This window comes from Hypomesus nipponensis, chromosome 5, assembly GCF_054491055.1.
Source record: "Hypomesus nipponensis isolate SF chromosome 5, ASM5449105v1, whole genome shotgun sequence".
Classification (NCBI taxonomy): domain Eukaryota; kingdom Metazoa; phylum Chordata; class Actinopteri; order Osmeriformes; family Osmeridae; genus Hypomesus; species Hypomesus nipponensis.
The window spans coordinates 6,534,098-6,556,639 of NC_140365.1; the positions used below are offsets into that span (position 1 = coordinate 6,534,098).

The 22,542-nt window shown below is 44.6% G+C and overlaps 5 protein-coding genes and 1 non-coding gene across 7 annotated transcripts; 4 read left to right on the top strand and 2 right to left on the bottom strand.

Moving 5' to 3' along the window:
- The first annotated feature begins 292 nt into the window (after positions 1 to 292).
- tppp2 (tubulin polymerization-promoting protein family member 2) lies at positions 293 to 2,860 on the top strand. Its single transcript, XM_084697632.1, has 4 exons — positions 293 to 420; positions 1,244 to 1,435; positions 1,527 to 1,680; positions 1,776 to 2,860. The coding sequence occupies exons 2-4, from the start codon at positions 1,245 to 1,247 to the stop codon at positions 1,965 to 1,967; spliced, it is 537 nt and encodes a 178-aa protein (XP_084553758.1). The 5' UTR covers positions 293 to 420; position 1,244; the 3' UTR covers positions 1,968 to 2,860.
- Positions 2,861 to 4,846: 1,986 nt separating this feature from the next.
- Positions 4,847 to 6,206, top strand: LOC146288176 (cerebellin-1-like). Its single transcript, XM_084697630.1, has 4 exons — positions 4,847 to 5,051; positions 5,224 to 5,403; positions 5,513 to 5,644; positions 5,773 to 6,206. The coding sequence occupies exons 1-4, from the start codon at positions 4,925 to 4,927 to the stop codon at positions 6,078 to 6,080; spliced, it is 747 nt and encodes a 248-aa protein (XP_084553756.1). The 5' UTR covers positions 4,847 to 4,924; the 3' UTR covers positions 6,081 to 6,206.
- A 1,597-nt stretch (positions 6,207 to 7,803) lies between these two features.
- On the top strand, positions 7,804 to 12,575 carry LOC146288177 (transgelin-like). The gene is made up of 5 exons (XM_084697631.1): positions 7,804 to 7,983; positions 11,141 to 11,328; positions 11,426 to 11,597; positions 11,714 to 11,816; positions 11,925 to 12,575. The coding sequence occupies exons 2-5, from the start codon at positions 11,149 to 11,151 to the stop codon at positions 12,067 to 12,069; spliced, it is 600 nt and encodes a 199-aa protein (XP_084553757.1). The 5' UTR covers positions 7,804 to 7,983; positions 11,141 to 11,148; the 3' UTR covers positions 12,070 to 12,575.
- A 1,632-nt stretch (positions 12,576 to 14,207) lies between these two features.
- On the top strand, positions 14,208 to 16,564 carry pex12 (peroxisomal biogenesis factor 12). Its single transcript, XM_084697638.1, has 3 exons — positions 14,208 to 14,661; positions 15,076 to 15,614; positions 15,697 to 16,564. The coding sequence occupies exons 1-3, from the start codon at positions 14,539 to 14,541 to the stop codon at positions 16,079 to 16,081; spliced, it is 1,047 nt and encodes a 348-aa protein (XP_084553764.1). The 5' UTR covers positions 14,208 to 14,538; the 3' UTR covers positions 16,082 to 16,564.
- On the bottom strand, positions 16,386 to 22,270 carry orai2 (ORAI calcium release-activated calcium modulator 2). Of its 2 annotated transcripts, XM_084697640.1 has the most exons (4): positions 21,981 to 22,270; positions 20,939 to 21,174; positions 20,027 to 20,599; positions 16,386 to 16,687 (listed from the first exon to the last, which is right to left on the bottom strand). In XM_084697640.1, the coding sequence occupies exons 2-4, from the start codon at positions 21,167 to 21,169 to the stop codon at positions 16,544 to 16,546; spliced, it is 948 nt and encodes a 315-aa protein (XP_084553766.1). In that variant the 5' UTR covers positions 21,170 to 21,174; positions 21,981 to 22,270; the 3' UTR covers positions 16,386 to 16,543. The 2 variants fall into 2 exon arrangements, with proteins under 2 accessions (XP_084553766.1, XP_084553767.1); XM_084697641.1 differs by lacking the exon at positions 16,386 to 16,687 and having other exon boundaries at positions 18,103 to 20,599; positions 21,981 to 22,264.
- On the bottom strand, positions 17,363 to 17,456 carry LOC146288180 (Z30 small nucleolar RNA). The gene has a single exon (XR_014758186.1). It is a non-coding gene; the product is annotated as a Z30 small nucleolar RNA (small nucleolar RNA).
- Positions 22,271 to 22,542: the final 272 nt, after the last annotated feature.

A 22,542-nucleotide genomic window follows, 5' to 3' on the forward strand; every position in this document is an offset into this window, starting at 1 on the left:
ATCTTTATCAAGACAAAGGGCCTGCTGTATCTTGGGACTGACACACAGACACACAGACAGAGAGACAGAGCAGGGTGTGGCCCACACAGCTGGGGCCCAAATCATGGAGGATGGCGAGGGGAGGGAGAGAGGAGGAAAAGGAGGGAGGCGGAGGGATGAGGAGGAGAAGGAGGGGGGAGGGAGGGGGAGGGGAGCATGAACGAGTGCGCGTGCGCTCCGGGGGGAGGGTGCACATGATGTCATGGCTTGTGCTTGTCGGTACTCTGCCTCCATCCTTGTCTCTCTCTTTCTCCCTCCATCTCTCTCTCATCGTTGTGAAGGACGGTGAGTGGCCAGGTCTAAGCAAAGAGGAGGAGGAGGACACAGCATCCACACAGGTCTCCCTACGGCATCATCATTCAGCCTTCCAACACCTAACAGGTACATATCAGCTTATGTCCACAGGAGTATAGAGGAGCAAATGAAGTAAACACTGAAGGAAATTAGGTTGCAATCGTTTGGTTTTCATTCTTGACATAAACGTATACTAAATATTCTTCATTTTATTACGTAAATATTAAAATAGATATAGATATATGTTACCTTTCAGTAAGATACAAAAGAAAATCTGTAAGATTAGGTGAATAATCCAGATAATTACCCTTTAGAGCTTGTTTCTTGTTTTTATGAATTGTGGATTTGGGATTCCAGTTCAAGTTATTTTCACATTTGAATAAAAATGGGAATGAGCAGTACAACATGCAGTATGGTTCAGTGATTTAAAATGTTTGTTCAAACCTTTCTAACCAACAACAAGCTGCATTTCCAGCTACGGCTCCATTACATACCCTTATTGAATCAAGTGGCTCTCAGAGAATAGCTCGACCAGCCGTAATAGTTTGAGATGGACGAGTATGGGAGGATGAGAGGGTGTGTTGGGATGTGGCGAGGGTGGAGCATGTCTGTTGGGCTGTATGTGTGTGTTAGGATTTGTGTGGGGGTGAATGAGGGTGTGTCCATGTTTTTCTCAAGTGAGAAGCACAGCAGCTATTTCTTGATGAGCCAAAGAATCAATCCTGCTAATGGGGTCATTATGACGTGTGGTGGTTTGTTGCCAAGAGAACACTGGGCCGAAAACCTTACCTTCATTACCAGACAGATCCTAATGGACCCTCCATTTTCTAGATTGTTCTCTAAATGGACCATACTATTCTCGCTCAAAAATCTGTCGTCAGACGTTCATGCTTCTGTGTGTGTTTTCCAGTATGGCAGAGGGCTCCGGAACGGTGGCAGAGGTGGAGACCTCATTCAAGAAGTTTGCCGTCCACGGAGACACAAAGGCCACCGGGAAGGAGATGAACGGCAAAAACTTTGTCAAACTCTGTAAGGACTGCCGTATCATCGACGGCAAGAATGTCACCGCTACCGATGTGGACATTGTCTTCAGTAAAGTCAAGTGAGAAACGGCCTATTCATTCCATATTAGATCTATATTTCAGCTCTCAGTGCAGTGACATCAGTGTAAAATGATTTTGTGTTTGTCTCAGGGCCAAGACAGCCCGGGTCATTACGTTTGAACAGTTCAGCCAGGCTCTGGTGGAGTTGGCTCCTAAGCGCTTTAAAGGGAAGAGCCAGGAGGAGGCGCTACAGCAGCTCTACGGCCTCATCGCTGGCAAGGAGCCTGCTAACGCCGGCGTCACTGTGGGTGTCTGACGGTCAACACGCTCTCATCTGCCCCCTTTCCTGTCCAGGGTGTGTTTTTTCTGTCTCACTCCTATGTCTCGCTCTGTTCTCAGAAAGTGGCGAAGGCGGCTGCGGTGGACAGGCTGACGGACACCTCCAAGTTTACCGGGTCACACAAGGAGCGCTTCGACGAGACAGGCAAGGGGAAGGGCAAGGTCGGCCGAGAGGAAGTCCCTGACGCCAGTGGCTATGTGGGCGCATACAAGGGCCAAGGGAGCTATGACGACAAGGTCAAGGAGGCATAGTGACCCAGCCATTAACACGCCACATGCTGTACAGTCAGTTAGAGTTGTGTATACACTGCGTAGATAGAATGAATTGGTATGTTCATAAATGACATTATGCATTAGCTTACAAAATGCTGTTAGAACGTTAGAGTGCTGGGGTCCATACATTGATAGGGACCAAATAATTTGTACGCCAAAGTCAATGACTTCACTTCTTAATATACTTTGAGTTACTACACCTACACTACTGCCTCTGCCCCCATGCCCCATGTCCCCCTGTCCCTCTGCCCCCTGTCCCCCTGTCCCCCTGTCCCTCTGCCCCCCTGTCCCCCTGTCCCTCTGTCCCTCTGCCACCCTGTCCCCCTGTCCCTCTGCCCCTCTGTGCCCCTGCCCCTGCATCCCTGCCCCTCTGTTCCTCTGCTTCACTGGCCCTAGCCTGTCCCAGTGCTTCAATGCCTCTATAAACCAGGGCCTTACCAGTTTATATACTACTCCACCACACATTGTGCCTTATTATTCAGATTGCTACTAACACAGAGACCCTGGTATATCATGCATGGCTTCCATCCACTGCCCTCTCAGAGGACGCCCTCAGCTTAGTACTAGAAAGCTGTGGGATTGCGATAAACTACAATATAAATAGGCTGCACAATTGGCGCTTGGCTTGTTATCACCAAATAAAGAGAGAATGTACAGTGGATGAGGGCTGTTCTCTCCACCCTTCTCTGAACACAATGGAGTTGATGGATTGTTGTACTTGTTGTAGAGACTGCTCCTGACAGTCCTCCAGTGTCTCCTCCCGGAATGTTCTCCGTTATCTCTGGGTGTTTTGTATTAAACACTTCTCTGTCTCCCTGTAATATGGAGATCTGAATATTGTATGCAAACATTTAAATAAATCAGTGCAATAAAGACCCTGTTTGTCGTTCATTCCCAGTCATTTACATTATAACACACTTCCCCATCCCCAAATTGGACGATGTTTCTTTAACCTTTTTTTAAGGAAACGTCTCAACAGTTACATCCGTAAGTAAGTTGTTTGATTAGAAATTTACTAATTCCTCCACTGCAATCACAGTTTCATTTCTACAATGAGAAAAGACATTCAGAATGAGATGTACTGAACTCACAAGACAACATAGATGGACAAGCCTCTATGTATTTTAAATCAATCTTCTATTAATCACCTGACCTGAGATCTGAACCACACCAAACATCCGGTGCACTGAACGGGCCTACAGTCTACTATGTGTGTCAAACCTTGTAATGTAGCACTCATGACATCCCTGGTGGACCCAAGGAAAATAATAGCCTCTGTTCTATGTAGCCTTTATCTGCCAGGGCAGAACATCCTTACTATGCGTCTCCTGCACATTGCTTTAACCAGCTCATGGCTGCAGTTGTTTTTGAGGGTGTTGTATTACATGAGCGTGAGATAGTTAAGATATGGATTTTGTGAGTGTTGTGTCGTAAACCATGGAAAGGAGAGCAGTTCCCTCCTGTTCTCTGACCTGCTGGATTCTCGGGGGAGGGGTGGGGTCAGGATTACATTTACTGTGACACCCTGGATGATGTCAGTGACCATCAGCACATACTAGTTCCTTGTTTGTTTAGCTTTTATTTATGTAAAGAACATTGTATTGCCATTGTCTATTTATGTATATGAGCACATTGTTGTGTCCTTATTGAATTACCCAAGAGTGTCTGCTAAATGACTACATGTAAATACCACGGTGTATGAATTGTGCTATATGAATAAACTTGCCTTGCCTTGTTTGTAAATCGCTCAACTGTTGCCTGCGAGACAAAGCCACTCCAAACTGGATGAAATGTCAGTGGTGCGTGCAATGATCTCTCTCTCTTTCTCTCCCTCTATCTACCTCTCTCTCTTTCCCTCTCTCTCTCTCTTTCAGCAGGCATATACACTGTAAATACACACACAGTTTCCTGCTCTCTCCTGAGAGAACAGACCACAGAAGAGAGAACCCCCCCAATCTCCTCTGACAAGACTAAAATAGGCCTCTCTTTGATCTCCATCCCATTGAAGGGCATGTAGCTTTGGGACAGTGGAGCAAGCAGGTGACCTCACCCCCACCCCACCCTCCCTCCGCAGATTCTAATCACCAAGCCCACAGATCCCTATCTGTCCACCTGACACCACTGCCCTAATAACGCACACCTGGAGCTCGCATGATTGTCCATCTAAAGTGGGTTGATCAGCAGCAGGCCTGGCTCAGGTGTCTTTATTATTGTCCGATACTATCTGTTTGATTATCAAAAACTGCACTGTTGTAGGGAGCTCAGTGGCACAAAGCTTTTCATTGTACTTGTGTACTTGTGTTTCCTGTATTATGACCATAAACTTGAATTGAATCGAAATTGAATTGTCCAGCCCAGGGACCTGGGATGTGGGGAACATGTGGGAGGGGAACGGAGGACTTGTGCTGGTACATAACTAGGTCTGAATGCAATAAAACTCACCTGGAGGACCATGAAGACGTCAGTGTGCTAGCCGACTTGGCACGTCCTGTCTCTCTCTGGGTTAACTTGTCCGATGTACCTTCTGTCTACCTGATGCACCTTCTGTCTACCTGTTGGTTTTGGAGCCTGTAAATGTTGACCTGGGTGTGAGTGCTCACGTTGGAGCTTTCATAGGATCCAGACCAGAGGAGAGCTTTCTGTTGCTGTCACAGTGAGTACAATCTAATATTAGTCGTTAGGACAAACAATGCATCATCCATAATGCTAAATGTTTTATTTGCAAAACCATCGAAAGAAGGCTTAGTTGAGTATTAACAAACTACAGCCAGTTAAAATGAAGTCTAATCTCTCACATGACTTAATTCTTCAATTGCAAAGACACAAGCATGTCAAATAGCTGCGGTGACATGGCAACTTTTGTATTAGTAGAGACAGTTCCACGGATGTCAAATGATCATTTTGTTGGCTGTAAGCCCAGAGGTTAACAGGCCAGAATGTTCCAGTATTTATCTGAACAGATCCCCAGGACTGACATGCAAGCTGCAGTGTCTCATCTGCTCCTCTTGGGGGCGCTGTGTCTCAACATCAGAGTCCAGGCCTCAACTCTGAGAGAAGCAGCAGGTACTGCCTTTTCATCAAGCTCCACATATAGGACAGAGTGCTCTGATCTAAACTCTGCCATCATTGTTCTTCTCTGAAACGTTAGTGCACCCGGCGGGTATGCATCTGTGAATAACGACCGTACACATCTAGAAGGTTCTCATATGCAATCCCTCCCTTTGTGTTGCGTCAGGAGGGTTGGAGGGGGTCCTGCCCTGTGGCTCCTGGGACTGTGAGTGTGCGTTTACCCGCCAGCGAGGCTGCTGCTGTGTCTCAGGGCACTTCCACAAGCTGGAGGAGCAGGTCTTCCAGCGCATGACCGACCTGTGGAGCAGCCTGTCCCGGCTGAACGATCACGTGCAGCAGGCCACAGGTGAGGGACGGAGGAAACCTGCTGAAGCTAAAAATATTTTTGTTTTTTTACGTTTTTTTAACTCTGTTTGTTTGCGTGTGTTTTTTTCTGTCTGTTTATCTTGTAACAGAGGGGATGAGCGTGGCTTTCAGTTCCTCCAGAACCCCGGGCAGCCAGTGCTTTGGTCCCTTCAACCGGAATATGCCCATTCCCTACAGCGTAATCTCTCTCAACAATGGCAACGGCTACAACCCTGCCCTAGGTACACACACACACACACACAAACAAACAAACCATTCACCTCAGTCCACTTAACACCTCCATTCTACATGACACAGATTCTCCAGTCTGGGATTGAATGTTTACCGGTCTGTCCCTGTGTGTCAACAGGAGTGTTCACAGCCCCTCATGCCGGCCTGTACTCCTTCAGCTTCACGGCGTACTCCAAGGAGCCGAGCGCCGACGACAGACTGTACTACCAGGTGCGGCTGATGAGGAACGGCGAGGCGATAGCGTCCACGTGGGAGGACAACAGGGAGGACTCGGAGGACAGCGCCACCCAGACCGTGCTGCTGGCCCTGGAGAGGGGAGGCCAGGTTTACGTGGACCTGATGCCAGGACGGCAGCTTTGTGGAGACGTCACAGGCCAGAACAGGTTCTCTGGCTACATGCTGTACCCTGCCGAGGCCCAGGGCTAAGCCGCAGAGACATACAGGCCAGCCATCGCCACACACATCCATTTGGTCTCTGATCCGAGACAGTCAGAATATGAGTACATTCATTTTGTCGTTCTTGTGGGGGAGGGGAATAAAGTATTTTGAAAATTCCTTTGCATTCTTTTACGGCTAAAACTTAGGACACAAGGTCCTCAGTAAATCAAGATTTGTTATGAACGTTTGGGCATATCTTAACCTTGCTATCCCTAACTAAAGGTTCTTGTGAGACAGGGCAATATACCACATACCCAGAATGTGGAATTTCACATTAGTGTGCTTTGACCATGGTCTAGTTGGCTCTTTGGTACCGGTTCCCAGACTGAGCCCTCTTCTTTTCTTTATCCTGGCCTCCACCTCACTTCACATTGTGTTACATTAGAATTCACATTTTTGGTCCCTTAGTACATGCTTTCATCCTAAGCCCCGTACAAAGAGGGGATATAGAAAGTGCAGCAGAAAACTGGAAGCCTAATCGTACAGAGGTCTAGATAAGACACACATGATCAAACCCATTTGACATCGGGAGTAACTGATTTATCTCGAACTAACAGTTCTGTTCTGACACTCTTATACTCTCTTTCTCGTTCTCCATTTCTCCCCCATTGTTTTGCCTCATGAACAGTTGATACCTATCCTCCACCCCTTCCTGCCCCCACCCCTTCCTGTCTCCACCCCTTCAGACTGAACATGAAAGCCACACCCACCACACCCCCAAGGTTGCCGAAAAAACTTCTTTGGAAGATGTGCATGCTCTGTGATGCAAATCTGTGTGATTGGAACCAGAGTTGTTCCTCCCTTTACAGACTAGTTGACTGGCAAGTGGGAGAACATTGCGCAACGCTTTGACGCAACACTTGTATGACCCACATGGCTTAGCTATTACTTCACACATTGCCAGAACCTTAGAATGATGTCATCTCTGAGGTCAATGGTCTACCTCAGTGACCTCCCTGGAAATGACACTCCCTTCGTGATATGGGAGTGGGGGGTTCTGTACAGTGATGTCATACTAGGACTATGGGGATGGGGCGTGGGGTGTCCATGTTTGCAAGTTCACTGAAAGTGAAGAGTTAAGTTGTGTCACAGAACAGTTTTAGCATATACACTGAAATAACTGAAAACAAGTGTTCCCCTCAAGCATTGGCCCCCCCTCCCATCCTTCCTCAGGTCTGTTTTGAGCGTACCTTTTAGAGTGGAGAAGCACAGCATTCCAAGGCTGCTTCACTTTTCTCTCTATGAAGGACTTTTTTCCTGACCACAAATACCACAACATTTCTGCACAGGCACTATGCAATCTGCCATCTACTGGGGATTCCATGGCATCTCTAATTATGCATGTCCCTCTCCTACAAACCCCCCGCCCCAAAAGCCACCACCCTCTCAACCCCTGCCCCCCCCTTCCACCTCCTTCCCCCTCAAAAGTTGAGTGGTAAAGGGAGATATTTGGAGAATTCCTTTAGCTGACCAACCAAGCCCTTTTGGAAACATGCCCTCTCTCTATCCCGCTCCCAAATAAGGAGTCATACTTAAACAGGGGAAAAGAGAGAGAGGAAAAGGGTGTGTCATAGAATGAAACAAGATGACTAGCAGCCCATAGAAAGAGAAGAGAAAAAAAGGGACACATCCTTTTAGGGCTGTGGTTTCCTCCCCTTATTTCCTCTCCTCCACCTCTTTCTCTCTCTCTCTCTCTCTCTCTCTCTCTCTCTCTCTCTCTTAATCTGAACTGTGGTGAAGTCATTTCAGAGTAGTGTGTTTGTTCTTTTCCAGCCGGCACTCCCCAAGAGCAGACTCTGTATTTTGTTGTGAAAAGGAGCATTTGGAGGGCAACAGACTGAAACAGCCACCTGCACTCATCTCACCTTTCGACAGCTCTCAAGCAAACTCTGTAAGTATGCACTGTATTTGTCCACTTGTCTTTAGTCTGTTGACGTGCACTGCGGGCACCTTGTCGTGAAGTGTTGACCTCCGGTAGCCATCTCAAGTAATCATTTACAATTTCAATTTCCTGGTTTATCAAACATTCTCAAAATGGTGTCGTTTAAGTTCTGGTCTGGCATGTGTTTTAAGTGCTTCTCTGTAGCTTAGAGTCCAGGTATGTGGTTAGACTGAATGAGAAAGGAACCTGATACAACCTATTGAACACATTGGACCGCTTTTGTCCACTTTCTCTATCCTAACACACAAGTGCACATTAATCTGTCACTGCACGGCACATGGAATGCACATCATTAATTAATTCCAGGAAAATGAAATAAACCCACATTTCTCACAGGTTTTTCCCTTCTCTGGGTTTCTGTCTGAATGAATGCTCTGTTCCCCTCTCACTGTGACCACTGAGTCACTATCAGATCCTGCTCTTTATCAGATCCTGCTTCTTATCTCATTCTGCTCCCAGCACACCCTCTCATACTGTCCTTCTGACCAACAGCCCCACAAACAGGGAGACGGATTAATGGAATGTTACAGGGTGCTGCCCATGATAAATGTGTTATATATTTGAAATGGAGACAAAGCAAGTCAACATGTGGTCAGTGTTATGTAATAAACTGTATGTGGTCCCTCCTAAATTACTACACACACGTACCCTGGTACACATCCTCCTACACATATATACACATGTACACATATATCAAGGGAAGTTCAACTGTGAATGTTCCAGGGATTTGGAAACCTTTTTGGCATGTTTATAGTTCAAGATAAGGGTACATGCTTCAGTGGGTTGAAAAAAGAACAAAAAACATGACTGTGGGATATGCTTCAAAATCTAAAAAGAAAATACTGTTTGATCTTTTTCAAGGTTTTTCGTAACCCTGAGATTGTGAAACAGCTGTTACACATCCGTGGCTCCATCCTTTGACACTGCGTATGTGTTGGTGGAGTTGCAAAAACAGGCTCAAACGCTCTTTGCCTGTGTTACAGTGTCACATTATGTTAATAAATGGGGCTGTGGTGAGAGCCAGCCAGACAAAGTCTAACGGCTGACATGAGTCTCAGTAGTTTGTCAGAGAGAATTGAGGGCTTGTCCCAGCAGGCTTTCCTGTCAGAATGGCTCAGTGCAGTCAGGATACAACAGGTCCAAGCCACTCCCTCCTGTCCCCCTCCTGCTAACACAATCATGGGTTATGTCCCCCTCCCCACACCCCCTCCCATCCTCCCTTACAAGGAAGTGCTGTAAACAGATCTATAAAACCGCATGTAGCATAGGGAAATGCTTGTTCTTATTACTGCTAGTTACATTCAAACCAGAAGTCACACTGACTACAGAGCTAATGATTGTAATCTGGAGTATTGCATGCAGCTACTGTTATGGAACTTCAAGGTAGGGGCAAAGGTCAAGCCCCCTAACCCCTTGTGGCTGTTCCCAGTAAGATAAGGCCTGATCAAGTCAGGGATGTGTGTCTGTATTCAGAGGTTCTGTGGGCATGCCAGGACTCCTCCAAAACAGATGCTCAGATTGAGAAACAGACATTTTAGATTGGTCAGGGCTGGTTTGGAGTTTATGACGTTAATTATGAGGATTGTTGTTATAATCTGTCTGTTGTTACAAACTGTCTCCAGTTGTGACACCATTTGGCTGGTAGACAGAACAATGCAGCCCTCTTCTGCAGCCCCACAGAACTGCTGTCCTACTGCCACAGAAAGGGAACTCTGGGACATGAAGTTGGCGCCAGTGTTAAGAGCCAGTTACTTAACAAGGCAATATACAGAATGAGGAAGCACTATGTTTTCATAGTAACAACTGACACTTAAACTAACACACAATCGATCAAAACACAGAATCAAGATTAAAGCATGTGACCGAGTCACAAAAACACATGTTGCAACATCCCCTTTGTTGGGAGAGAAATAGAAGAGGTGCACTCGACACTACCACATGGAGTTTTAGTGTGTGTGTGTGTGTTGTTGCCAGGGACTTACCGTTTTCTCAGAAATAATGTTTTTTTCTTACTCTGCACAAATACAGGAAGCAAGGTATTGAGATGCTTAAGAATAGAATCCCCTCTCTACCAGCTAGATAGTATGGTCTGTCAGAGCTCTCTCCTAACTTTCCAGACCAGGTATTAAGAAACTTGTACCTGCATGTTCTCAGTTGGTAAATACATGCCTTCCTGTAGAATGCCACAGTCAACTGTACAGGATACAAACACAGACAATGCCCCTTTTAAAACGATGCTTACTGGCTGTTGTTGTGATTATTTTCCAAATGATTTGATTACTTGTATTTGGACATTCATTTAACGGTGTCCGTGGGTTTGCTACCAGCAGTACAGTCTCCAAACAGTGTCGTCTTCTTGGGTCATCTGTGTGCAGTGGCTTCATACATCAACAAGAGGAAGGAAGGAAAGGACAAAATGAAAGAACAAACAGGATGTTGCATAGCTAACTCTGGGTACCTCAGGGTCAGGTTCACTAACCCTGGTGAAGCTCTGACTGGTTATTCTTTTGATTCTTCATCTGACTGGTTTTCCCTGAGGGACTCATTCTACTAGGTAGTAGTCTGTATGCATGCACTTGTCCGGCATACTGGACAAGTGAAATAACAGCAGGAAATCAGAGTCTGTGCTATTGTTCTCTGCAGAATGCATAACCCCCAATTTCCGCATTAAGCTATGGAAAGGACTAAACTTATGAACTTCTATTAGAAAAAAAGAACAAACTCAATGACATGTCCTCCACTTTATGGAACAGCAGTCACATGGGCCTGATACATTTAATTGTGCATAGATTTTCTTCTGTTGATGCTGACACACACGTGCACATGGATCAGGAGACTCTGATTACAGGCCTATTTGTGTTGACTGTGGGCCAGTTGTCTGGGTGTGGATATAAAATATGGACCTGAACGGGAGTTCTGTTCCGTCTATTCGGTGCAAGTCCCTCTCTCAACAATACTGAGAGAGCAGTAAGCGTCGCATTGCCACTGAGACATACGAATAGCCTCAATGTTCATAGATGCCTCAACCTGTTAGTGAGTCACATACGTTGTGTAAGTTCACCGTGATCCATGCTGCCTATGTGACCCTTGACCTCTGTCTCTTCAGGACCAGCCATGGCAAACAAAGGTCCCTCCTATGGATTGAGCCGCGAGGTACAAAGCAAGATAGACAAGAAGTACGACCCGGAGCTGGAGGAGAGGCTGAACGAGTGGATCATAGCCCAGTGTGGCTCTGGAGTGGGCCGGCCAGAGGAGGGCAAGACCGGCTTCCAGAACTGGCTCAAGGATGGATGTGTGAGTGTCTATCCACCTGGGTGTGGGTTTGTGTGTGTGTATGTGTGTGTGTGTGTGTCACAGCAAATAAAATACGGATTTTCTCTCTCTCTTCCAGATCCTGAGTGCACTCATCAACAGTCTGTACGACGACAACAAGCCCATCAAGAAGTTGCAGCCCTCAGGCATGGCCTTCAAGCAGATGGAGCAGATATCTCAGTTCCTCCATGCTGCTGAGAAGTATGGGGTCACCAAGACTGACATGTTTCAAACCGTTGACCTCTGGGAGGGTGAGTCATTCTCGGTTCCTGTCCCCCTCCCTCGGCCCTGGGACTGTGTCTGGGTGTGCATTGTGCTCATGTGACGCTGATCTCGTCTGCTTGTCCGTCTCTCTGTGTGTCTGCAGGGAAGGACCTGGCTGCAGTCCAGAGGACCCTGATGGCTCTGGGCAGTCTGGCTGTCACCAGGGACGACGGCCATTACCGCGGTGACCCCAGCTGGTTCCACAAGTGAGTCCCGGCTCTTGTCTTGACAGGAACGCTCCCTCACACTGAGACATGTCATGCCACAAAACTGAGCTTAGGATTCATGTATTTGTGTGTGATGCTTGTGTGCAGGAAGTCCCAGGAGAACAGGCGGGATTTCTCTGAGGAACAGTTAAGTGGGGGCAAGAACGTCATCGGCCTGCAGATGGGAACAAACAAGGGAGCCTCTCAGGCTGGCATGACAGGCTACGGTCAACAACGTCAGATCCTGAAGTGAACACAGCCAGACTGAGTTTCATCCTGAGGATTCTCACAGGCGATTGGGGAGAAGCTTCGTCTGCTCAACTGAACAATCAGGAGACATGCTACCAGAACATTATCGGAACCAAACTGGACCAAAACATAGACCAAAAAACTGGCACTGCACAGATCTCTATGCATACAAACTTGCACATACAAACACAGATAAACACAATGACCCAAGTCTGTAAAACATTGTAGAATTGTTTTATTTTGTATGTGACAAGACAAGTTGAACTAACACACATAGAGTACACATAGAATCGTACATTCCATTGAGATAGGGCTCAGAATACTGCATAATACTTGTCAATATTTGATGGATAAGTGTAATGCACTAAGAAATATGTTTCTATAGATTGCATATTAAGATGCAGATGATCTCATTTTTGGCCATGTTTTTAGAGTTCAGTATTTTTGTATTTTATATTTTTGATTATGGACTGATTTTGAATAAAGCACAGTTTCATTTGAAAATCCTAATTTGCCCTAAAGACAGATTTATTCACCAGGGGACTGTGTGTGTACTAAACCCAGATGCCCTGGTTAGAGCTGTATACAGCTCCTGTACCTGCTATCTTTACATCATAAGGTTGAAGGAAATACAATCCTCTGTCCTCAGACCATGCTGCAGTCTGCTAGTCATTTGGGAGGAATCTCTCTCTATGCTTGCATGAGATATTGTCATATGAAAAAAAGAAGACAACTTAACATTTAAAACATTTAAAAAATAAAACAATTAAGGAATGAAAGTGGTTGTGCAGAAGGAGGGAGTTCTTACTTTGCTGGAGTGTTGCTAACACGTCTCTCAGACAGGAAATTCTGACTGATTCTGAACTCACAGCTCAACTCTGACTTAAGGGGGAGAAGGGGGGAGAGAGAGGAGGAAAGAGGAGGAGTGTCACAGTGGTCTCCTGCCAAGATTTGGCTCGTACATTATTCAAATAAAGAGTAGACTAAGCTGTTCAACATAAAGTTACAGAGGAAGAGACAAGGGACATGGAAAAAAGAGAGATTGAGAAAGAAAGAAAGAATGAAAGGGAGGGTGAGGTGGGTTGAGGCATGTACAGAGCAGAGAGCAGAGTGGGGGCAGGGAGGGAAGTAGCAAGGGGGCTCATAAGGAGACATACTCTGATACTCTTTGAGTAATGTGATATATTATTGGGGATATAGCGAAAGAGCCAGATGCATAGACGGAACTGGAAGCTAAGACAATATTTTCCCTTTTGGTTCCAATTCGTCTGGTTCATAAAGTGTTTCTTAAAAAGGACTGCATGCTGCAGATGGAGGGAAGATAGAGGGGCCTCGTATCTCTGTTTCTTAGAAACGGCACAAACACACATATACACAGTATCTCTGAGCATGCAACAAAAATGTCCTTAGATTCAGAAGTCAACAGTGAGTCATATCAACTCTGATCAACTGGCATTTGATACTCTGGTCTGGTCCAACAGTAATTTAAATACAAAAAAAAAAACTGATTTGCAGTCAACATGATTAAAATTACTATCTACTCTAATAATAAATGTTATGGTAAATGTATGATGATAAATGTATGGTATTGAGTGCAATAAACAATGGCTACCTTTTTATCACTTTGTGTTTAACTGATTCTTAAATTTATTTAATTTCTCTGAATGTTCACTTTGTGAATGAACAGTAAATGCAACTGTACAGCCACCTGGTGTATTATTTGTGGAACTGCACATGAGTGCGGCAGTCAGTGGTCACATAAAGAGTTGACCCTGTGCTGGAGGTATAAACTCGGGATAAAATGTGGTATGTATGAAACATCTTTAGTGTGTTTTCGAAGGTGGACAGATGAATACAGTGTTGCTGGCATGTCACCCCGCCCAATCCTTTGAGAAACAGAGTATTGATTATATGCTAAACACATTGAGGTGTGACAAACCCTCAGTGTCATTTAAATTTGTAGAGACTATCCGTGGTTCTTTTTGTTATTCATTTGTCAAAGCCCGTCTTATCAGTATCTTGCACTGACAATGAAATCTGTCAGTTAGATTATTATTTATATAAAAGGTTTTTGAGGGACAGATGGACAAAATGCATTGCCTACCCTTTAGAGCGCCTTTATTTTGAAATAAGGATGACCAGGAAGTACTTCTTTAGGAAGCACTGATTTTGACAAGAAAGTGTTTCATTTTATAAACACCAGCAACGAAGTTATGCGAGGGAAAGCTCCTAAATACGTACTCTTATTGATCGTAATAGTGGGTTTAAGTAATATGCATAACCAGCCAACTTCCGTCATTGCTTAATTTTCTATAAACGTTATCATGCTAGCTAACAACGTACAATGCATTAACATACTAAGAAGAGTTTGTAGTAACATTAGCTAGCTTGACTGCATCTGTGAATTCTAAAATCGGTGACTAGGTAATACCTACTTTTTTTACATTTAATACTGTTGGACCGGTCTGCCGCCATGGCTGAGCGTGGGGCACATTTGACCACTGCAGCTGCAGATGATAGACCATCCATATTCGAAGTTCTCGCGCAGGAGTCCCTGATGGGTGCTGTGAGACCAGCTTTGCGCCACGCTGTGAAGGTTAGCAGCCAAACCACTTCTTGGAACTAGAAAGATTGCTTTAATAGATGTTGGATGACCAAATAGCTAACCTAGAGTAGAATGTATTATCAACTTGTTGGTAGTGAAGTACCACTTATGATAATATTTGGGAAATGAACCCACTTGCTTCTGTAAGCTTCACCTTTTAGATCCAGCTCAAAACAGATGCAGTTTACATTCCATTCCATTGAGTGGATACTTTTTTCAAAAGTGTCATACAAATATTGCACATAGAAAGTACATCATAGTAGCTATGGCAAGTAGAGACACACTCTATGGTCTCAAAGGTGTAATTTAATGACCTACGGGAAAGTAATGAGTATGCACCAGATTTGGATGACCCTCCTGAAATTGCCTTTATTTATACATCAGTATCACACTCATCTGTTGCAGGTACTGGCTGAGTCCAATCCCTCACGCTACGGTTTCCTCCTGAGGAGATTTGACGAGATTTACGTTGTTCTCGACCTTTTGCTTCAGCACCATTTTCTGTCACGGACAAGCGGCTCCTTCTCTGAAAACTTCTACAGCTTGAAGCGCGTCTCCTCTTCGGGAAGCGAGAAGCCCGCTTACCTGGGACTTCGAGGCAAATCCCACTGGCGCTCGCTGCTTCTGCTGGCTCTCGTGCCGTACCTGCGGGCCAAACTGGAACAAGTGTTGGCGAAGCAGAGGGACGAGGATGAATTCTCCATCCGCCTTCCACAATCCCGCATGCAGAGGATGTACAGGGCTTTCCTGGCCGCGTACCCTTACGTCAGCATGGCTTGGGACAGCTGGGTCTTCTGCCAACAGCTCTTATACGTGTTTGGTCGCGCAAGGACACATTCGCCATTTCTGTGGCTGGCGGGAGTCCAACTGGCTCACCTCACAGGACATGACATCAGGAACATGGACCTCAAACCAGCAACACCATCTGCAGGCATTGGGTCAAGGTAAGCTTGAAGTATTACTAAATCTATACCCGACCCTTGGACTTCATATATTGCCACTACTAACTGTGAATTTTTCTTGCAGTATCGGTGATCGGTTACGGAAGCTGACGTCAACTGTGGTTGGAGGCGTGGCCGTGTCCCTCTCCTCAAGCCTGTCCATGGGGGTGTTCTTCCTCCAGTTCCTGGAGTGGTGGTATTCCTCTGAGAACCAGAGCACCATGAAGAGCTTGACCACCCTGCCCACGCCACCCCCTCCCATCCACCTGCAGGACCATTCATCCAAACACACCAAAGTATGCCCGCTGTGTCGCAAGTGCCGCACCAACGACACGGTTCTCTCTACCTCCGGCTTTGTGTTTTGTTACCGGTGCATCTATGTCTACGTCAAAGCAAACATGAGGTGTCCCATGACTGGTTACCCCACTGAACTCCAGCATCTCATCAAGATTTACTCTCCTGAGAGCTAGACATGGGAAACGCGTCAGGGGTGGGGAGGGCTTCTAAAGATGTCCGCTTTTCCATTTATTTTAGTGTCAGTAATTGTGATAGTGAAAAGGTGAAATCCCCATGTGATTGAATGTAGCAAGTGTTATGGAAAGCAGCAAGTGCCATGTCAGCTGGTGTCCTACTACCCAGACACAATAAGTACTGCCTAATTATGCAATTCTAATTTTGTCCTTAGCATGTTGATCATGTAGTCTCAATTTTTCTATAAACCTTGAAGAAACAAATCAATGTTTTGGACTTGTGGCAAAACAGTTCTGCAGGATATTTTCCCACACTGTTGGAAACTGCCTCCAGTTCAAATGTGAACATTCAGTATGTAGCCCTCGAGGAGGCCTAGCCAAACAAGGAATGGAGTTGATGTTTATGAAGCCAAACATACTTTAGGTGTGAGCTACCCATGGAAGGACAAGTTGTTTTCAGAATTAAACTTTTATTTGAGCAACCTTCTTGGAAGTGTGCATTACAGCTGGAAGCCATGTGCATTTTTTTGCATGAATCCAATCTTCAACATATTGCTCTCGCCATTTGAAATACTTTTCCATTTGTCCCTCAGCGAACAGGAGCACCTGAAAATAAGTCAGAATAATTTAAATATAGAATTACAAGAGTGTTTAAATTACAGAAACAACAAGACTCATCAGTTTACAGTGATCCAACCTGCCATCAGCATCAGGTACTGAAAGGCAAAAATCCTAAAGCTACATGCATCATAGGGAGCTAGATGTCCAACTTAAGTAGTCTCTGCAGAGATTATATTTAGCAAGAGGTCATGACCTGCATGCCGATTCAGTTGAATGTGATCTGCCATGGCCTGGCCGGAGTGCAGCAAATATGATACGAGGTGTGAGGGGAAAACGCCCACACTGCCGCCCCAAAGCTGCTCAACAACATAGGCCAGGAGTCTAAACATAGAGCCATGGCAGGTCCTCAGGGCAAGGGCTGAGCCTTAAGTGATGGGCCTCATGTCAAGATGAATCTATCCCCCTCCCAACTGGCTGAACTACTAGTGAGAAAAGTAGCACAGTTGACTGGTCAACCTTTATCTAGATTGATTTAAAAAAAAAAAAAAAAAAAGCAGAACATAATAAAATCAGATGTTTCGGGGACAACGGGATCACAGAACATTCTGTGCCTATGAGTGCTACATTTGTGAGGGCCATGTGGGCTACTAATGTGAGCATATCTGACATTAGTTTTGACTGAAGAATTCACCATTAGCATCCTCCGTCAATATAAGCTCACAGCTCAGCGAGAAGATTAAAACTGATCATGCCTTAGTCAGAGACACCCAGAGGTATCACTACCAAGTCAGTTTGTTCTTGAATCATCATAGCTGTGTTAGATTATTCAGCAATGTCTAAAAAAACATAGCAAACAAGTGTTTTGCAAAACTAAACACATGAAGGACAGTTTCATTTACCATTGGTTAATCATTAAAAAGATTTGCTAGACTGGAAAGACAATGCAGAAAATATAACAAGATAAGCATGGGTTACCTTGTCTTTGTCACCTCTTGTCAGAAATTGTGTTTGTGAGTAGACTTTAAAAAGCAAGCTTTTTATATTGGCAAGCACTCAATTGTATAATTCTCATTGGCTACTCAATTGACTAATTACCACAGTACTCAAACAGCTGTGTCTAATTGATGTGAAAACTGGAAACCCTAACAAATTACAAGTGTCTCGGTTCTAACACTTTAAAGAACATACTTCCTCCCACTCCTGAATTATTGACTCCACTAACATTGGAATGTGACAATAACTCTAATGTCCTTTAGTTACAGAAGTTAAATGAACCTGAAACACCAGTCCTCTTCAACTCAAGAGGTGGATGCATTCAAATAAGACTATTCAAACTAGGCTAAAGCATACAAGGCTCAAGGTGATCATAACAAAGCATAGCAAAAATATCTGAGTAATTTACAATATATTCTGTTTATAAGAATTGAGACAACATACACATTGTGGGGCATAGAAATAAACAAAATAAAAAGTGTTTATTTGCCACATGAGATTACACTTCAGACAAGGTATGACAATACATGCCATTTCACAGAACAATAAACCACGCACACAAAGCCTTAAACATACACTGAACCAGAAAACATACTTCTGTGTTATTATCCAAAATAAATGAAAAGCTCATTTTCTTCATCAAAAACATAACACAAAATGTACTTTTCTTTCCAATACAATGTTTGTGTTCTGCACCGGTATTGTCAACATATAAAAATGGTCTGTTTGGTCAAAGAAACAGTATGTATCCTACTCTGAAGACTACATTTGTATAGAATGATCTTCCCAAGAGTTACTCAAACTTATCATTGCATACACAATCATTGACCATGGTCTGTTTTGAAAAAAGCTGAAACAGTAAGACTTAAAACATTGTGTTACAGCTAAAGCTTACAGGCATTCAGCTTTCAACACTCATTTCAGAACTAAACTAAAAGTGCACTTATGTCTTTTCTCAACACAGTGAAATAAAGAAAAGTCAATTCTTGGTCAGAGAACTTGTCTTGGAATGTTGTTATCTTCCTTTCTTACCTTTTACTTTTTGAAGCGGATAAATATTTATTCAAGAGAACTGACAACTTAATTCATGCTGACAATACCTCTCCACTTGTCTTCACAAAGCTTTGATATTTCAAATACTAAACAGGCCATTTTAAGTCAAGCTCACCAGCCCCCACTCCAACAATATATTATAGTAACATTCTAACCCTTTTTTATTTAATTTTATATAAAAGGTAATGGCACAAATTATATTCATCCCTGGTTAATACAAACACCCTCTCTACTGCAATTGTCATTTTGTAAACATTTACATTTGAAAACAAACAATTATTTAGTATAAGGAGTAATGTTATGTGCTTATCAATGTTTTCACGAAGAAAAAGGGATGCACAAATCTGAAACGTATTAGCAATTAGATACACTGGAATATATTTGACACATTTTTATATTGTCCCATTATGGGCAAATGTAAGTAACCTAAACCACACACGGTGAGCAGAGACATTGCTTTCTTTGAATGGCCATGCTGATGGCAAGGAAGTATTTGGCATTGTGAAGATCATTTACAGTAAAGGATTTGACAATAGGGGCTTTGAGGCCTGAGGAACCCCAAGAGGCACCGTGTTCCACACTCATTTGGACACCAGTGGGTCTCATCAACACTGTGCAAACGTTGTTTTTGAAAGCAGGAAATGACAGCCTTCTGGCCTGTAACAATGATTAAAATGTTTCTTTGAAACAAGTTTCACACACAAGTGAAACCTGGTGTGTGGTCCACCTGACAACACACTTCCTGGTGCATTGTCAGAGTAGTCAAAAGTAACATATCAATCTCACCCAAATGTGTGACCCCTTGGTGGTAGCATGTACTAACACAGCCCTGTTTGCACATATGGTGGTTAGACATTCTAATCCGCAACACTTCCTGTATCATGGCAATAAAGCTATAAAGTGGTAATGGCGCTAATGAAAGGGGACTGAAGACAATAAAAAAAAAGCTATTAAAAAGGCCTGTAAACACCCTTGGGTGATGGGACTATTTTTGCTATTCTAAAGAATAAGTATTCAATTCTATTAGCATCAACATACAAAATCGGCCACCTTTCACACAGTCAAGACAATGTTATCCAAGCCACCCATTTCATGTCTGTTCATTCTTTAACCTTCCACACAGTAGGTGGAGCTCTGCGACTCGAGGAAGCCAATAACAATGATCCGACCGGATGTGGATGAGGAAAAGAGGGCTTGTTAAATAGGGGAGAAAGAACACCTTCCACCTATTGATTCACAAGGAGCTCACCACAATGCTCAAATGCTATAACAGTAAAGCAAGCCCAGCAGCTAAAATCACACAGCTTGTAGCCCCCTCTCGTGCCCGTCCAGCTGCACCTTGATCTTGTGCAATTCCTCAATCTCCTGGTTGTGGCGCTCCGTCTTGTGGCGCACCAGCGAGCGGTAGAAGTGAATGGTGAACACCACAAAGATCACCCCCACAGGCACCATGATAATGGTAGAGGCCAGTGCTGCCTGCCAGCCGCTGTTCCCTGGAACGGTGGTTGGCTTAGGGGGCTTGACCCCGCCGCTCGGGGAGCTGCAATTCATCTTGGCAAGCGCAAGCTCGGCGGCAGCCACGGCAACCTGGTTGGCACCTCCAGAGTCCACGGGCAGGAACTTGATCCAGCATAGCAGCACCACCTCAGCCAGGAAGAGGAGGATGCCCAGGGCTGTGGAGAAGCCCCAGGCCAGCTCGATATAGTGGTGCATGCGTTCATGGGGGGACTCGCTCACCGAGTTGAGGTTGTGGATGTTGCTGACCGCTTCCACGTTGGGCAGGATGCAGGTACTTATGAGCAGGGCAAACAGGTGCACAGCCACCAGCACTGTGGTGCACACGCTGAAGGAGATGAGGAGGAAGCGTGGGTAGTTGTACTGCATCTCCAACTGGACTTCAACCATGGCCACCTAGATCAGCACACAAACCAAAACATCACGTCAACCATCTTCGACTGAGCAGGCATAAATCTGAAGTGTTATTTATTTGTTCATTGGTTCACATGCTATTAATAGCAGGGGGGGGGGGGGGGGGGGGGGGGAGATGGCGGAAGCTCTTCCTGTGAGAATTATGATAGGAAGACTGAAGAATGTAGTTTGTTTACTTGAGAAACCCCCAGGAAATGCTTTGAAATTAAACAAAGGTTAATATGTTTGTTTTAGGAAAAACTGCCAGACAGGGTACAGCTACTGATGACAGAGCCTATCTACATATCTGTAGGAATATCTCTGAGAGAATGTATGACTCACCATGGCGAAACCCGAGAGCAAAGCTGACGTCCGGCTGGAGGCTTTAAGCTTGGCCCTGCTCAAGTACAGCTTTCTCCAGGACAAGGCCTGCACCGAGTGGTGGTTGGAGGTGACCAGCTCCAGGTAACTGCGCCGCACCCAGTCTCTGTAGTCCATCCCCCCGCCATCTTGAACCCTCTCTGAGTTCCCTGGGGTGGGGGAGCCCATAGGCACATTCAGCTCACTGCTCATGGCAACTGATGGACAACAGAGAAAAAAAAGTTATTTTTTAAAGAACCATTTCATTCAGACTGAACATTGTAAATGGTGGAAGGTATTAAGGAAACAAAGAGTGAGTGTATTATAATAAGAGGATTTAGAGTTTCTGAAAAATTGTAAAAGGACAGCTTCAGATAGCTTCAGTCTAAACTTGAGATTTAGCCATCTCATGAATGGCTGTTCATTCATCTACAATCAAACTCAATAATGCCTCGTTAGAGTTGTGACAATGGTGTTGCAATGTGGTGACAGCTAGTTATGCTTGAAAATTATCTTGGTCGTGGTGACTGCTGAGTTGACTTCTTGTCATCACTTAACCAGATGGATAATGTAATTAGTGCCCGTGAGCGCAAATCAACTACTGCTGCAATAAAAGGCCTGTGTTCACTTCAATACATGAACATGCATATATTTTCACCACGAAACGCCGCGGTACCAATTTCTTTGCAACGTAGTTGAAAAATGAGATAGCCAGTCAACCCAGCTGGCTGTCTCGAACACTGGCAAGCTAAGCTTGCTCGCTCGCTCTACGTCACATGAAAAACACAGAGGCTAGCCAGCTAGCTTCTATAACCAAAAATGAGTTTTTCCCATTGTTATCCATCATGTTATTTCATGATACAGCGATCTAGCGTTCTGGAGAATAAAAACTATATTTGACTTACTCCTCAGCAGCAATTCGGAAGTTCAGTTGTGATTAAAGTGATTCTAGACAGAACTAGCTAGACGTTCTAGTTGCTACTTGCCAGCAAGCCAATATAATAATGTTGCATGCATGCAATACCTTTATGCCAAGAAATTTCCCTGAGTTATTTCATCCACAATCCTTGAAGAACTGCAGAGTGAATTTGTTGTCAAGAGGTGTTCGGCTAAATCCTGCAGACTACGTGAGACGTCTGCCCTCCCTTCCAACCGCCTTCGCGCATTCTGGTCACGTGTTAAGGCGTAACCACGGCCGCATCCCAAGAGAGTAGGGAGGAATCCTCCTGAGACAGAGACCGAGGTGTGTCCACCTGAGTCCTGGGTTGACTTCAGTTCAGAAAAGCTTTGAAGAAAACTATTAAAAAACAGGAACCATTCCGTGTACGTTCTCGATAAGAGCGTCTGCCTAATTACTACATGTGTAGGCAAGAAGAACATATCACACAATACACTTCAAATTGCTGTTCTGTTTTTAGTACTGTCTGAAGTTTTGAAAATGCGTGCTCATTTAGTTGTAAACCGTTTCTGGGTCAACACATGTCCAACTAGATTGTTGAGCACACCGTTTCCTCTGGAAAAGGCATCAGTGGAAAATGTACTGATTTAATAAACTGTTCAAAACTTATACACCTTTTACACCGGTC

Bases quoted from the DNA above. Each gene is read 5' to 3' on its own strand.
- pex12 (XM_084697638.1), top strand. From the start codon at position 14,539: ATGGCTGAGCGTGGGGCACATTTGACCACTGCAGCTGCAGATGATAGA. The intron at 14,662-15,075 runs GTTAGCAGCCAA...CATCTGTTGCAG, and splicing joins CTTTGCGCCACGCTGTGAAG to GTACTGGCTGAGTCCAATCC. The intron at 15,615-15,696 runs GTAAGCTTGAAG...TTTTTCTTGCAG, and splicing joins TCTGCAGGCATTGGGTCAAG to TATCGGTGATCGGTTACGGA.
- LOC146288177 (XM_084697631.1), top strand. From the start codon at position 11,149: ATGGCAAACAAAGGTCCCTCCTATGGATTGAGCCGCGAGGTACAAAGC. The intron at 11,329-11,425 runs GTGAGTGTCTAT...TCTCTCTTCCAG, and splicing joins ACTGGCTCAAGGATGGATGT to ATCCTGAGTGCACTCATCAA. The intron at 11,817-11,924 runs GTGAGTCCCGGC...GCTTGTGTGCAG, and splicing joins GACCCCAGCTGGTTCCACAA to GAAGTCCCAGGAGAACAGGC.
- LOC146288176 (XM_084697630.1), top strand. From the start codon at position 4,925: ATGTTCCAGTATTTATCTGAACAGATCCCCAGGACTGACATGCAAGCT. The intron at 5,052-5,223 runs GTACTGCCTTTT...GTGTTGCGTCAG, and splicing joins AACTCTGAGAGAAGCAGCAG to GAGGGTTGGAGGGGGTCCTG. The intron at 5,645-5,772 runs GTACACACACAC...GTGTGTCAACAG, and splicing joins CGGCTACAACCCTGCCCTAG to GAGTGTTCACAGCCCCTCAT.
- tppp2 (XM_084697632.1), top strand. From the start codon at position 1,245: ATGGCAGAGGGCTCCGGAACGGTGGCAGAGGTGGAGACCTCATTCAAG. The intron at 1,436-1,526 runs GTGAGAAACGGC...TGTTTGTCTCAG, and splicing joins ATTGTCTTCAGTAAAGTCAA to GGCCAAGACAGCCCGGGTCA. The intron at 1,681-1,775 runs GTGGGTGTCTGA...CTCTGTTCTCAG, and splicing joins CTGCTAACGCCGGCGTCACT to AAAGTGGCGAAGGCGGCTGC.
- orai2 (XM_084697640.1), bottom strand. From the start codon at position 21,169: ATGAGCAGTGAGCTGAATGTGCCTATGGGCTCCCCCACCCCAGGGAAC. The intron at 20,600-20,938 runs GTGAGTCATACA...GTGCTGATCTAG, and splicing joins TGCTCTCGGGTTTCGCCATG to GTGGCCATGGTTGAAGTCCA. The intron at 16,688-20,026 runs GTGCAGCTGGAC...ACTTATTTTCAG, and splicing joins AGGAATTGCACAAGATCAAG to GTGCTCCTGTTCGCTGAGGG.